At 39.9% G+C, this 14,631-nt stretch overlaps 2 protein-coding genes across 14 annotated transcripts in view; one reads left to right on the forward strand and one right to left on the reverse strand.

Annotated features, from left to right (window-relative positions):
- The window catches only part of CRACD (capping protein inhibiting regulator of actin dynamics), a 277,301-nt gene extending 272,084 nt beyond the window's left edge, over positions 1-5,217 (forward strand). For 6 of the 7 annotated variants that reach the window (XM_041724742.1, XM_041724744.1, XM_041724748.1 and 3 more), the window contains 2 exons: positions 156-318; positions 2,442-5,217. In XM_041724742.1, coding sequence (XP_041580676.1) covers positions 156-318; positions 2,442-2,602 — 324 coding nt within the window. In that variant the 3' untranslated portion in view covers positions 2,603-5,217. The remainder of the gene's footprint in view (positions 1-155; positions 319-2,441) is intronic. The other variant, XM_041724747.1, reaches the window with a different exon arrangement.
- A 2,920-nt stretch (positions 5,218-8,137) lies between these two features.
- AASDH (aminoadipate-semialdehyde dehydrogenase) overlaps positions 8,138-14,631 on the reverse strand; it is a 35,485-nt gene continuing 28,991 nt past the window's right edge. For 6 of the 7 annotated variants that reach the window (XM_041724749.1, XM_041724751.1, XM_041724752.1 and 3 more), the window contains 4 exons: positions 11,894-12,057; positions 10,459-10,581; positions 9,843-9,974; positions 8,138-8,749 (listed from right to left, as the gene is read on the reverse strand). In XM_041724749.1, the coding sequence (XP_041580683.1) occupies positions 8,360-8,749; positions 9,843-9,974; positions 10,459-10,581; positions 11,894-12,057 (809 nt within the window). In that variant the 3' untranslated portion in view covers positions 8,138-8,359. Of the gene's footprint in view, positions 8,750-9,842; positions 9,975-10,458; positions 10,582-11,864; positions 12,058-14,631 lie in introns of those variants that run through there. The other variant, XR_005983045.1, reaches the window with a different exon arrangement.

Raw genomic sequence — 14,631 nt, forward strand, 5'->3', positions numbered from 1 at the left:
CGTACTGAAGTGCTCCGTGCTTCCAGGTGGAGTCCAGCCGCCCCTGAGGAGCAGGGCTTGGAGGCTGGCAGGCAGAGGCCCCAAGGCCTTGCAGGGTCAGCCTTCCCGTGACCTTCAGTGGAAAACACACTTGGCCTGCCTCTCTGCCCACCCAGGTCAGTGTCGGCCTGCAGCCCGGGAGCAGCGGTGTCAGCAGAGCTGGGGCCCCGCACAAGCACACCACCCAGCTGGAAGAGAAGAAGCCGGAGACTGCCGCATCCAGGCTTGAGCGCAGAGAACAGCTGAAAAAGGCCAACACTCTTCCTACGTCCGTAACAGGTAGGGAACGGCCCCTGCATCACCATGGTTACAGGCTTGTCTTCTCATAGCTGCTCTACGTCCTGAGCGTGAGCACAAGCACAGCCTGTGAGGCCCTTGCCTCTCAGCCTTGCAAGTCCACTTGTCCATCTGACAGAGATCACCAGGAACTCCCCATCATCGTGGTGTGAGGGTATATGGTTAAGTCACCCTGCAGCGAGCGGGGAGACCTCAGATTTGGAGCATTTAGGTTTTCATGGGGTAAATCCTCCCACCGTGGCCAGTTTCAAGCTACCAGTGTGGTATCAACTGGTCCCCTAAATTCCTGAGTGTCGAATAAGCCCTCTCCACGCCCTACTGCCTCTAGTCCCAGCAAAATGCGGTTTATTAACTTGCTCCTGCAAGGGAGCCGATACACCATAGGAATCACCTAAAGAAAGGAAGAGTCAAGATTATAATAGGATTTGGGGGGAAGGGTGAAGTTTAGGTTAAAATTTAAGTGGAATGGGCAGCCCCGGTGACGCAGCGGTTTAGCGCCGGCTGCAGCCCAGGGCATGATCCTGGAGACCCAGGACTGAGTCCCACATTGGGCTCCCTGCATGGAGCCTGCTTCTCCCTTTGCCTGTGTCTCTGCCTCTCTCTCTCTCTCTCTCTCTCTCTCTCTCTCTCTCTCTCTGTGTGTCTCTATAAATAAAATAAAAAAAATCTTTAAAAAAATTTTAAGTGGAATGGGGTCTTCGCAGTTTCCAAGCAGAGCAGGGATTGTATATAAAGGGGTTGATTTCAAACCTGAGCCGAAAAGTGGACTCAGGGTCCCGTTTCCTTTGACACTCAGAAGTGAAATGCGTGGAGGCTGCATCTGAAAAGCCCTACTTGGAGCTCTGCACCCAGGTTGGAAATGGAAGCTGCTTCTCTGAATCAGTGGCTCAGATACTCCAGGCAAAAGTGGGACAGTCTCTACTCACTGATGAGATTTCAAATAACAAGTTTCTGACTAGCATGACTTTAGAGAGCAAGGTTTTTCAGCTGAGTCCTTAATATTAATTAACAGCGTTTCCTATTCATGACACACAAGACATTTTAAAAAAATTCTTTATTGTTAAAGTCATCCAGTAATGTTTCTGTTTCCTTGATAGACATCACTTGGAGGATGGCCAGAAGTCGGAAAGAGCTTCCTCCCATCTGTTTTCCGTTCTGGGTAACCTGTTCCCTAGAGGGCACCCCCCCCCCCAGACATGTTTTATGCCTTTGTTACCTGCTGGCTTATAGGATGGAAATAGAAGTCTCACCACTAAAGCTATATATACTGTTTTGGTGAGGAGAAAAAGAAAACTTCTATTTGAAAACCACCTTGGAGCACTGTATAATTTCTCAAGAACCTCCATGGGCAAAATTTCATTTGATCTTACACCGAAGAATTGAGGATTCTAAACATATGAGTGTGTCACAGAGATCATTCTTTCAAAATAAAATTCCAGAGTCAGAGATCACACCTTTCTCTGCCAGACTTCTGTGGAAGTACCAGAGAGTTAATGCAGTGCAGAGCGGCTACAGCTCAGTAGAGCAAACCTTTGTTCTGAAGCATTTGTCTTTTCCATCAGTATTTCTTGAGTTCTGTTTCTGTGCAGGCCATTGCCATGGGCACTAAATAAGACTCAGAGATAAGCCCAGATCCCTCACCTTAGAGGCCCCTAAGGTCTAGTAAAGAAAGTGTTAGGATTGTGAGACAAGCTTGGAAGTGGGGAGAGCTGGCAGGGGGAGCCAGGGGCCTCAAGAGTCGGGGAGGGGGAGCACCCAGGGCACCCTTGGAGAGGGTAACTTTTGACCTCACCTGTTCAATAAATTCAGACTGCTGGTTCGGTCTCCTGGTTTATATAAAGAGAATCACAGAACTTACCTTGTATTTCTTATCATGTAGGTATAGCTTCTGTGCAGAAAAAATTAGGCTTCTAGAAACTCTGAAATTAAAAGGAGCTGCACTATACTTCTGCATGCAACAGTTCTGATCACGTCGCTTTCTTTAATTCTTCTCACTAAAGATGCCCAGTGATTCACTGGGTTTTCCTTTCTGAATCTTGTACTTCTAATACATCAGAATGTGGCTGTGACTTACTCTTATCCTTTTCCTTCAAAACGCAATCCAGTGGAGATCTCTGATTCAGCTCCCCCCACGCCGCTGGTGAAAGAAGTCACAAAGAGGTTCTCAACCCCAGATGCTGCCCCCGTGTCAACAGAACCAGCCTGGCTGGCTTTGGCCAAAAGGAAAGCCAAGGCCTGGAGCGACTGTCCACAGATCATTAAGTAGAATGACTTTTATCCACTCCTGTTGCCAGTTATTGGCTCTTCTCTTGCCCATGTTATTTATTTTTTATAGGAGGTAAAGAAACCAAGCTAGGGAAAAGCAGCATGTTTTTATAGGCTCTAAAATAATGTTTAGAAACTGAATCAGTGGCGTTCCTTGTAAAGAGTGTATTTCCACAATCCTAGGTCCTGGTGTCTTGAGCTCCTCCTCGTTCTCAAGAGAAAATTCCATCCGAGGGACCACATGAAGCAAAATCTCCAAACTAAGAACTTCTCACAAGAGCCTACCATGCCCCTTCCACAGCCTTTGCACACACACCCACACACACCATTTAGAACATGACTCTTGCCAATCTTTGTAATGGTTTTTTGATTCTCCGATTTCTTTTACCTGGAACATTTACCCTACCGTATGTTTGGTAGTTTCTTTCCTTTTCTACCATAATGGAGAAAGAGAGGGTCATATAAACAAGAACGCCCATGCTCCTGAATGCAGTAAGTGCGAGTCATAAGTTAACAGTCTGGCGGCCAGCTCTGCCCATGTCTGCTTTTCTGAATTCTCCTTGATCCAGAACTGTAACACGGAAAGTCAGTTCTCACTCCCACGACACTGTTGTCCCACAGGTCCTGTCGTACCAGTACTCTCCCTTAAGGGCGTGTTAAACATTTGGCCCAGTTGGCTCCTAGGGAACATTTTTATTTTAGGATCATGAAGAAAGGAAGCTACAGATTCTCTCTCCATCTCTAAGAATCTAAATGCAGTGGTTAAGATGTCCTGGCTCCATCTCGGTCCTGCCCACCAAACTAGATCCTGTGAGTCTGGGTCAGGAAAGTCTATTTTGGCAAAACTCTTCAGACGAATTTCTGATCCGTTCCAAAGGAGAACCTTGGGATACACTGTTTCCAGTGTCATCTAGCTTTTAAAACCCTTTGGGGGTCATTTCACCCAAAGAAGAGAAGTGGGAGGAAAAATAAAACCAATCCCCCCAAACCAGATATTACAAGGTAAGAGAGGCTACTCAATTGACTATCTCTGAATATTCCCTTAGGTCTTTAAGGAAAATTAACAGGAAGCCAAGATTTGGAGCCTTTGTAGTAAGGACTTCTGTGGAAAGTTTCTTTCTTTACCGTAATCGAGTGATTTCATATATATCGAGTTGAATGTTATTCAATAGCATTTATAGTTTTGAGCATTCACCTTGCTACCTTTAAAAAACAGCTCAGAGTCTTAAGTGGCCTTGCTATCCCACACATACCTGTGGTCCAAAGAAGGGGACATGGCAATTTAAAAGCATGAAGCATAGACCACCAGCAAACCCACACGTTGCCAATACTAACTTATTAGATTCTGACTCCACAGTAGAAGTACATGTCCTTTGCCCAGCGCATGGGGAATTGTATTCCTTTTTCCTCTCCTGCAAAAACACATTTTATCCATCATTATCTTCCTTTATGCTGAGCTCATTTGACAGGCAATGTATTGTTATTCTGTCATTCACCATAAAGAAAGCATTTCTTTCTGGAAATGACGGCTCAGCCTCATGGTAGCAGCTGTCAGGTGTGGTCAAGCGGATAGTTGTACTCTTGCAAGTTGGATCTAATATTCTCTTTACTAGACCTTCAGACTGTTAAGAATCAGTGTAACTTTAATCATTTTTATTCCTGTGGGAAGCAGTTATTCCACTGCATGTTTTCCATACTGATGTTCATTTATAAATCAAACACGTAGGCATTTGTTAGTTTTCAGTGATTTCATTACTAACATAACACTTTTTAATGGGAATCTTTCCACCTAGAGCCCTGGTATTATAGTGCTACGATAATTCTTCTGAGCTTTTCCTTTCATTCTGTCAACTTTGGGTAATACCACAGTAAGGGTGGAGAACGGGAAGAAATCAGGTCATGATGAAGAATCCTAGATGAGTCCACCACTACTGGCTCACATACCACTGAGCACATAACAAAGTAGGAAGAAATACCTCAGTTACAAAGTTTATATTAAAGTCTTCAAAGATAAAAGAGTACACTGAGGAAAGGACAGTCACAGCACTTCCAGCAACTTCTAAAGGGTACATGTTCAATATTTCATGTAAAATGACTCCAAATTTGCACTAAATACCAATGAAGTGTTATTTTGCTTTAGTTGTGTTGCAGTCTTTTCTGATCAACAAACTATGGGGGAAATTCTGTAAAAAGAAAAGACTTTTTTTTAAATGAATGATTGCTATGTTAAATGTTTTTTTTTTTTTTTAACTTAAACATACTTCTCTTGGCAAAGATAACAAATTAACCTCTGTTCATAAATTTGTATATTAACTAGTTTTTTGTTTACTTTTTTAATTTTTCAAGTGCAATTGTTTCTTACGCATTACAATTAAATTATCGTTTTAGCCAGTTATCAGCAAATTATAGTATGTATTGTCTCTTCTTGTGACATTTAGTTTAATTGCTTATTTTAAAGCAGAAACATTAGTTACAAGTGTCTTGCGATATTTTTACCAGTAATAAAATTAAGTAGAGACAACAATGAAAAATATCTTAGTGTGCTTTTAATATTATTTTGAGATTTTTGGTTGTATAAAGTTTTAATGTAAAATGTCCATTATTGAAGGAAAGTGATCTTTCAATAAAAAATACCTAGAAGATCTTCAGCACGTATGGAATTTCCTTTTCAGGTTGAAGCTTTTGCTAATTTCAATAACTATCTACAAGCAAGCTCATACATAACTTTTGTTAAGAAAAATTACAAGGCATTTTATGTGCTACCTTATATTTTTTACTAGGTGTTTTAGAGAAAAATTAAAAATTTAGAGTAGTGGCAAATAAAATGTTTATCTCAATTCTAAATTGGAATTGAATGGTATGCATCTCAGAGAAAATATTACACAGCCGCCTTGTTCCACATGTGGGCCCTAGAACTATATAGCACTGGCTGGGGCTGGAAGCTTGTGAGAAAGGCAGCGTGGGGCCCAGGCCAGACTTACTGCTGACTCACAGGTCTCCCCTAGGGTAAAAGTGAGTGATGGGAGTGAGGCCCTCACGCTGGGTGCCACAAAACTAAGATAAATCCTGTTCTAATGCAGTATCTTTTAAAAAATACAAATGAGTACTTGGGGGCACTTGTCTCAGTTGGCAGAGTATATGACTTGATTCGGGAACTGCTGAGTTCAAGCCCGAGATTACCTAATTGGGCACAGAGATTAACCTAATAAAATTATTTAAAATTTTGATATTTGTACTCAAGACAAGGATCAGTATTACTGATTTTTCTTTTGGCCTCAGGATCCATTATGGCTCAGCAAAGCACCCTTTCAGCCTCTTGGAATGTGCATTTGATTTTAGCAAGAGCTGCAGGTGGCTAATACACGTTAAGGTTTAAGCAGCACTGATATAAAACTTGACAGATGTGTTCTTTTTGGCCAATCTGTACCTCAAGTCCCCTTTCTAGGTGTGGGAGCTCTCCCACCTCATGGGTCTTGCACTCCCCCTCCCACCACCAGACGAAATGCCTGATACATGCTTTGCTGTACTCTCTCATGGGCATGGAACCTTTTTCACTTAAAACCAGAAGAGGCTCTGAACTGATCTCCCAACTCAACTCTGTGTGGAAGTCTGGCAGTGGGAGGGAACAGGGTCCAACGTTTGTTAGTGATTTGAGCATTTAGAGCTTCAAGGAAAGCAGATGTGTCTTCCCCAGGCCAAAGTCATGGTGATTTCAAGCATTCATTATTCCTGGGCTGCATAGCTCTGGCCCTTGTCGCAATTCGCCAAGCTATTCGGTATATTTTTTTTAGAAAATTCTTTTCTCGGGGGATCCCTGGGTGGCGCAGCGGTTTGGCGCCTGCCTTTGGCCCAGGGCGCGATCCTGGAGACCCGGGATCGAATCCCACATCAGGCTCCCGGTGCATGGAGCCTGCTTCTCCCTCTGCCTGTGTCTCTGCCTCTCTTTCTCTCGGTATGACTATCATAAATAAATAAAATAAAATAAAATTTATAGAAAATTCTTTTCTCCTTAAAATAGCCTAAGTTGACTTCTATAGCTTGCAGCTAAGAACTTTGGCATGTTTGATATTTGGGACTTTATTTGAGGAATAAATGAACAAATGAAATTGATACCACAGTTGACTGTAGAGATAAAGGGAAGGTAAGCATTAGGATACATTTTTGTTACTTGTGCTTTAGCACGAGTGTCTGGGGTGTAATATGCCCTAAATAGTAGTTATTACTACTACTAGTAGCTAAATTCCTATTATAGCAAAAAAAAAAAAAAAAAGCTTTGGGGTGCCTGGGTGGTTCAGCTGGTCAAGCATCTACCTTCGGCTCAGGTCATGATCTCTGCTACTACTACCTAAAACTTACTTCCCTAACATACTACCCTAAAATTTAGTGGCTTAAAATGACTGCCATTTTTATCATTTCTTAGGACTCTGTGGGTGAGAAATTAAATGGCACCAGGATAGCCTGAACAGCTGGGGTGGGCTGGAATGCTGGGAGCCAAATGTCTGGGTTTCACCTGTCCCTATTATCTGGCCTCCTCAGTTTTTTTAGTGTAGTGTCAGGGCCACTCCCTTACCACATGGCCTCTCCATCTGGCCGCCCGGCTCTATGTCTGGGATTCCATGAAAGCAGACGCTGCCAGGCCTTCCTAAAGCTTAGGGCTCAGAAGCAACATTCATGTCACCTCCACTACATTCTACTGGTTAAGGTAAATCATGGACTAAGCTCAGGTACCAGAGAAGGAGAATGCATAAAGGGCATGACTACCAGGGGGAGGTGTAGTTCACTGGGGGCAACTTCATGCCAGGCAAATACAGGTTGATGCAAAGTGCTATGAGACCGGAGGAGCAGCTCCAGCCCAAAACCATATACACATTCTGAGCAATCAGGATACTTCCAAGTATATAGACTTTTTTTCCTTCCTGGTTTCTGTTGTTTCCTACCACCAAGCCAATGAACAAAAGACATACAACCACGCAGTCCAGTAAATTGAAAAATATAGATAAAAAATATTCATCAAGGTTTATAAATCAAAAATTGAAAAAAAGGGTAAATCAACTTCAAACTCTACTATAGAAGAGATATATATAGATAGAATTCAATATTGGTGTTTTGTTCATTTAAAAATACTAAATAAGAAACCTAATTTGATAAAAAGATCCTACCTTTGAAAACCCTTTGTTATGAATCTCACTGTTATGAATCTCAAGAAGTAAATGATGGGACACCTGGGTGGCTCAGTGGTTAAGCACATCTGCCTTCAGCCCAGGGCATGGTCCTGGAGTCCCGAGATCGAATCCCACATCGGGTTCCCTGAAGGGAGCCTGCTTCTCCCTCTGCCTGTGTCTCTGTCTCTCTCTTTCTGTCTCTCTCATGAATAAATAAGTAAAATCTTTAAAAAAAATAAATGGTGCATTACATCATAAACTAAGTTTTTAACCCCCAAGTGTATTCTGATACCTTTTTCACAGAAGTCTATTAAAAAAAGAAAAAAACTCAAAGTAGAATATCTGTAGCATAATTAAAAGAAAGTACAACTAAATAAATTGATGTTTTTGTTCTATAATTCCTCTTAAAAGCATTTGTTAAAAAAAAAAAAAAAAGCATTTGTTGCTCCTACAGGAAGTAAAATACGATCATTCTCCAATAAAGTGTAATAAGTTTCTTAGGCAAAATATAATCTTTAGTATAAAATAAGACTATCCAAATGCTCTATAATGATATTTTCAGATATCTCAGATAACCTAATAAGGACTGAACTTGATTATATTTGATAGCCACCCAATAAATCCAGACAATAAACATAATTATTTCTACATCCAATAATAAGCATCGATTCCCAGACCACAGGAGAAGAGAAAACTTCCCCGGGAAGTTCATACACACTTTGCAATCGTCCACTCTTAGATTCCAAGATCCACAGTTTCCCATCAGTAGATGCTGCTGCCAGCAACATTTCATCACCACCTTCTTGGTAATGGAAAGCAAATGGTGTTGCATACACCTGTGAAGTAGTTTCAAATTTCCACTGGAGGTGACCTTTCATATTACAACAGTAGATAAAGCAATCATGGGAACCAAAAAATATTTCTTGCTCTGATGCTGAGGTACATGGGGATGAAAAGATTGGTTCGCTGGTAGAGAACTGCCAAACCTGAAGGATGACAAAAAAGGCCAAAATAATTTATTAGTTTCAGTTCTCCTGTATAAATATAAGCAGTGTAGGCTACCGAAATGGTAACTACACAGACACACTGAGGAACTAATAGTTCTTCTGAGAAGTAGCATTCTCAAGTAGACCTCTGTCCCAGTGGTAAAGTCTAGGACAAAGTACACGAGTGTTATTATACGAGTCACTGCCATGCATAATATAATAAAATTAATTTTGAACCCCATTCATGAAAGAGCTACTACTACTATGTTTAATGATGACAGAATTGCACTCAGTTTTCAATGTTTATCTTACTAAAAACTGTTCCTTATTCTCTTCTCCTAATGTAAGGAGAAGGAAGTAAGTGGACTAAAAGGAAGAGTTCACGTGCAATAATTCAAATTAAAGGTTTAAACAAAAAGCTAGGAGTTCTGTCTCTGTCCTGTGGATATATATACTATTTGCTTCTTTTAAAGCTACCACAGCGGTGCCTGGGTGGCTCAGTGGTTGAGGATCTGCCTTTGGCTTGGGTTGTGATCCTGGGGTTCTGGGATCGAGTCCCGTATCAGGCTCCCCATGGGGAGCCTGCTTCTCCCTCTGCCTACGTCTCTGCCTTTCTCTCTGTGTCTCTTGTGAATAATCTTTAAAAATGAAATAAATGGCAGTCAGCTGCCAATACAGAGGTGGAGATTATGCTCCCAACAAAAAAGATCTAATATCACCCAGAAACAACCTCCCTGCCAGTCATGAAGAGGGACCTCCATGCAATGAAATTTGGGTTGTGTAACCTATTTTAGTTTTCATAAAAAAAGCAGGGGTTTCAAAACCTTCAAAGAAGTCATAATAACATTAGCTAAAAGCTGGTCAAGTTTTTAAAATTAGAGGGGGGCATGGCACAAGTGTAACAATGTTTGGGTAGAATCTTCAATCTACTATACTATCATTCAAAAATTAAGAAACCCATGGCTTGACAATTAAAATCAAACCAATTTTCAACACAATGAGTTGAACGATGATGTTTAAAATTTTACTTTAGTTGTCACCAATTACTATGATTTGGAGGAAGATATGTAAAATAGAACGAGAAACTTTTCACCTGTTCTCCAGAGTGGGTAAAGCAGAGTAGGTTCCCATCCACGCAGCCAATACAAACATACTGTAGGCAACACCGTGGAGAAGAAAAGAGGGGTTTTCCACAGGAATGTTTCCAAACTCTGTTCCCAGTGGCCTGCCATGGGTAAAAGCAATTGACAGCATTTAAATCATTCTACTAATCAATTACCCTTTCTAAAACTCAAATCTCCCAGAGGCAAAGCTTTAAACATCAGAGAAAGCTATAATGGTAAACTGATATCATAAATGAAGCTGGTATACACACACAGCTATAAAATTAATCGGTGTTCTTTATGAAAGCAGAGATAAAACTTACAGTAAAGCCAGGAAATAATTACTACATGAGATCTATCCTTAAACCATTTTAAGTTCTAATATGACTGGGAAATTTCTGCCAATTTAAAAAATTGATAAACGATATACATAGAACTTCTATTTTCTCATTTTTCTAGACTTCATGCCAATCATTTTTAATGAGTTTGGGTTCAGTGAGAGCTGAACTATGTCTAATTAAAAACTACTTCAACTTTTCAGAATTCAAAGCAAAAATAAAACATTTAAAAAACAGGTAATGAAATCAATACATATTTTATGCCTACAGGATTTATAGCCAGTAATAGTCCTCCCAGTGTAGCCACATATAAATGATGTGGAATCAGGCTCAAACAAGGGGAAGAAAAGACAGTTCCTCCACATTGTAACTTCCAAACACACTTCTTTTTCTGCAAATAAGAAAGCAAATTAATTGGATTCTGTTGGTGGTTAACAAATTTACATATCCTAGTCCTCATGATATTACATCTATTTAGTTAATGTCCCTAATTTATTTTTAGTATAAAAGTAATACAGCCTCCTTGTAGAGATTCAAGTTAGTATACATAAGACAAGGACCTGCTGCCTGGGTGACTCAGTCGGTTAAGCATCTGACTTCAGCTCAGGTCATGATCTCAGGGTTCTGGGATCCAGCCCTGTTCAGGCTCCCTGCTCAGTGGGGAGCCTACTTCTCCCACTCCCTTTACTCCTCCCCCCAATCCCCCCTCCCTTGTGCACTCTCTCAAATAAAATCTTAAAAAAAAAAAAAAAAGGACCACCCACAGATAACCACTGTTAATAGTTTAACATTTTCCCTTTTGATCTTTTTGGGACATACACAGTTTAATACAGTTGAGATCATTCTGAATATATACTTGATATATATTAATATTATATATTTAGCTCAATTTGGTAAAACTCTTTAGATATTACTTTAATGCCTAATATCTCATCTGAACATAAAATAATTTCTCTACCTTATCACTGAAAATTATTTGGAACTACTTTCTTGGTATTATGAACTTAGGAATAGACATCTTGGTGTATAGATTTGTCCATGTTTCTGATAACTTTGCCAGGATAGAATCCTAGAAGAATTTTAGTGAATCAAAGGATATGAAGTTACCTTTGGCCAAACTGTTTTCCTGAGAGGCTTCACTAGTTAAAACCTCCCTCTACTCTCAGCAGCATTTACCATACCATTCTGATCTAATACTGTGTGATGAAGAAACAGTTCAAATTTTCATTCCTTTGATTATTAAAGGTATGAAACACTTAAATATATTTACTAGGCATTTCTTCTTTGGGGTCTCTTATGTTTATATCTCTTGTTTATTTTTCTATCTGGGTTTTTAAAATTTGTGTTTGTTCATTATTTCCATTTATTCTTATCAATGATTTTTAACCATCACATTTGCTTCAAATTACTTCCCCAACTTATCAGGTCTTAGTGATATTTTCCCTTGTGATTAGTTTCTATTGTCAAGATAGTAATTCTAAGTTCTTTATATTTAAAAACTCTGAGTAGAAAATTTATTTGTGAAAATCTGGTAAGGAAGTTAAAAATGTCTTAAGATATTAAGACTGTTAATTAACTCATTCTTCCCAGACCACACTGCTAAACTTAGGGAATAGTTCATACTTGCTCCCTTACTCAAGAGCACCTGACAGTTTCACACTCTTCTGAGCTTACGATAAGAAACTGATGAGGTGAATTCTCACATAAATATCCAAAGCATATGAATGCTGGTCATGAGATCCAATGTAAAGGAGTCCTGTGGTTGGATCCATGGTTGCTGAGCTTTTGACAGCATCCTCAGTACTAAACATCCAGTATTTTTCTCCACTATTACTTTTCAGAACATAAACTAATCCATTATAACAGCCTGTTGGGAAACAAAATATAAAAGATGAGATTTAAGTACATCACTGGACAATAAATTCTTTAGCCTAAATCATGACAATTTATATTTAGTGCTCTTCATGTATATGTCTGTGTTCAGCTCAGATTTAAATTACAGCAATGTAAAGCAGAAACTGAACAGTAATCACTTGTAAAAAATAAAACTTATTTAGTAGGCATACCTTATTTTAAAGTACCATAAAGTGCTTCACTACTGAGAAAACAATGAAGCACACTTCAATAGAAAGGCTTTGACAGACCCAGAATCAAAGCTCTTCATGGCCATCCTTGGGCAAATCATTCAGCATCCCTGAGCCTCAGATTATTTTTCTGCTGCATGTGGATAGATCTACTCCAGTGTTATTATGATAATTAAGATAATATAGATAAATACCCAGTGCATAGGTGTTCAATAAATGCTAACATTAACAATAGCCAACATGTACTGAGCCTTTGCTGTGTAAAGTGTTCTAAGAATTTTACATCTATTAATTCATATAATAGCACTTGCTTCACTGTGAGGATTACATCTGCATTTTACAGATGACAAAAGGAAGCACAGAGAGATTAAGTTACTGGAGCAAAACTATTCAGCTGACATGTGGCAGAGCCAGAATTTGAATCTAAGAAGTCAAGCTCCAGAGCCTACGCACTTAACTAGTACAGGAGTTCACTTTTCCCAAACTGCTGCAATAGATGAGAAGGTAGGGCAGGAGTCCTTGACTTGTGCAGCCAGAGTAACCCAGGGGGAGATAGGGGTGCTCAAAACCTACAAAGTGAAGATCACTCAAATTCCCTGCAGTACATGTCAATCAGAGGAAGCTGACTTTGGGCACTGGCCCACAACTCCTAGATGGCTTTGGAGGCCCAATTCCAGAGTAACTGTCTTGCTGTTTTCTTTGGAGCAGTTACTCTTAGTTGCAAGAAAGTGGCCTGATGGGCAGCCTGGGTGGCTCAGCGGTTTAGCGCCGCCTTCAGCCCAGGACCTGATCCTGGAGACCCGGGATCGAGTCCCAGGTCAGGCTCCCTGCCTGGATCCTGCTTCTCCCTCTGCCTGTGTCTCTGCCACTCTCTCTCTCTATCTCTCATTAATAAATAACTAGATAAATCTTAAAAAAAAAAAAGAAAGAAAGAAAGAAAGAAAGAAAGAAAGAAAGAAAGAAAGAAAGAAGAAAGAAAGAAAGAAAGAAAAAGAAAGAAAGAAAGAAAAGAAAAGAAAGAAAGAAAGAAAGAAAGAAAGAAAGAAAGAAAGAAAGAAAGAAAGAAAGAAAGAGGCCTGCTTAGTGATGGTGAAGAAAAATGTCCTCCTACACAGTGCAGTACCCCAGGACTCAGCTGGGTAATGAAAAATCACTTTCAGTTCAGTTCACTTCCAGAAGAAAATCTTTGTGACCTTGGGTTAGGCAAAAATTTCTTGGATAAGACATCAAAAGTATGATCCATAAAAGAAAATAAATAATAAACTGGACTTTATTAAAATTGAGAACTCCTCTTCAAAAGACATTATGTTAATGAAAGTAAGGAAAAACAAGCCACAGACTAGGAGAAACTATGCAAAACACATATCTGGTAAGGGACTTGCATGCAGAATACATAATATTCTCAGAACCCAATAAGAAAACAAACATGACAATAAAAAACTGGGCAAAAGATCTGAAGAGACACGTCATAAAAGACACAGATGGCAATTAAGTTCATAAAAAGAAACATCATTTGTCACCAGGGAAATGCAAATTAAAACCATAATGAAATACCATACCATTAACAATCTGAATGGTTAAAATAAAAAATCTCCCTCTGCCTGTGTCTCTGCCTCTCTCTCTCTCTCTCTCTCTGTGTGTGTGTGTGTGTGTGTGTGTGTGTCTCATGAATAAACTAAAAAAATCTTAAAAATTAAAAAAAGGGATGCCTGGGTGGCTCAGTGGTTTAGTGCCGCCTTCAGCCTACGGTGTGATCCTGGAGTCCTGGGATCGAGTCCCGCATTGGGCTCCCCACATGGAGCCTGCTTCTCCCTCTGCCTGTGTGTCTGCCTCTGTGTGTCCCTCATGAATAAATTAAAAATCTTAAAAAAAAATAAAATTTTCAAATCCACCACACCAGGTGTTATAACAAGGATGTGAAACAGCTGGACCTCTCATACACTGATGGTGGGAAAGCAAAGTGGTTCAGTCAACTTGGAAAATATTTTGGCCATTTTTTACAAACTTAAAACTATGCTTACTGTACATTTTCCACCTCCTAGGTACTGACCCAAGTGAAATAAAAACTTATATTCACACAAAATCCTGTTCACAAATGCTTATAGCAGTCTTATTCAAAATTATCAAAAACTGAGGGGGGGGCAAAAAACTGGAAATAACCCATTTGTGAATGGACAAACTATGGTACATCCACACAACAGAATACTCACCAATAAAAAAAAAAAAAAAGAAAAAAACCTCTTGGGGTGCCTGGGTGGCTCAGTCAGTCGGAAGTCCCACTCTTGATTTTAACTCAGCTCATGATCTCAGGGTTGTGAGAGTGAGCCCCATGTTGGGCTCTACTTTGGCCATCTAAT

The sequence above is a fragment of the Vulpes lagopus genome, chromosome 12 (genome assembly GCF_018345385.1).
Source record: "Vulpes lagopus strain Blue_001 chromosome 12, ASM1834538v1, whole genome shotgun sequence".
NCBI classification, from domain to species: domain Eukaryota; kingdom Metazoa; phylum Chordata; class Mammalia; order Carnivora; family Canidae; genus Vulpes; species Vulpes lagopus.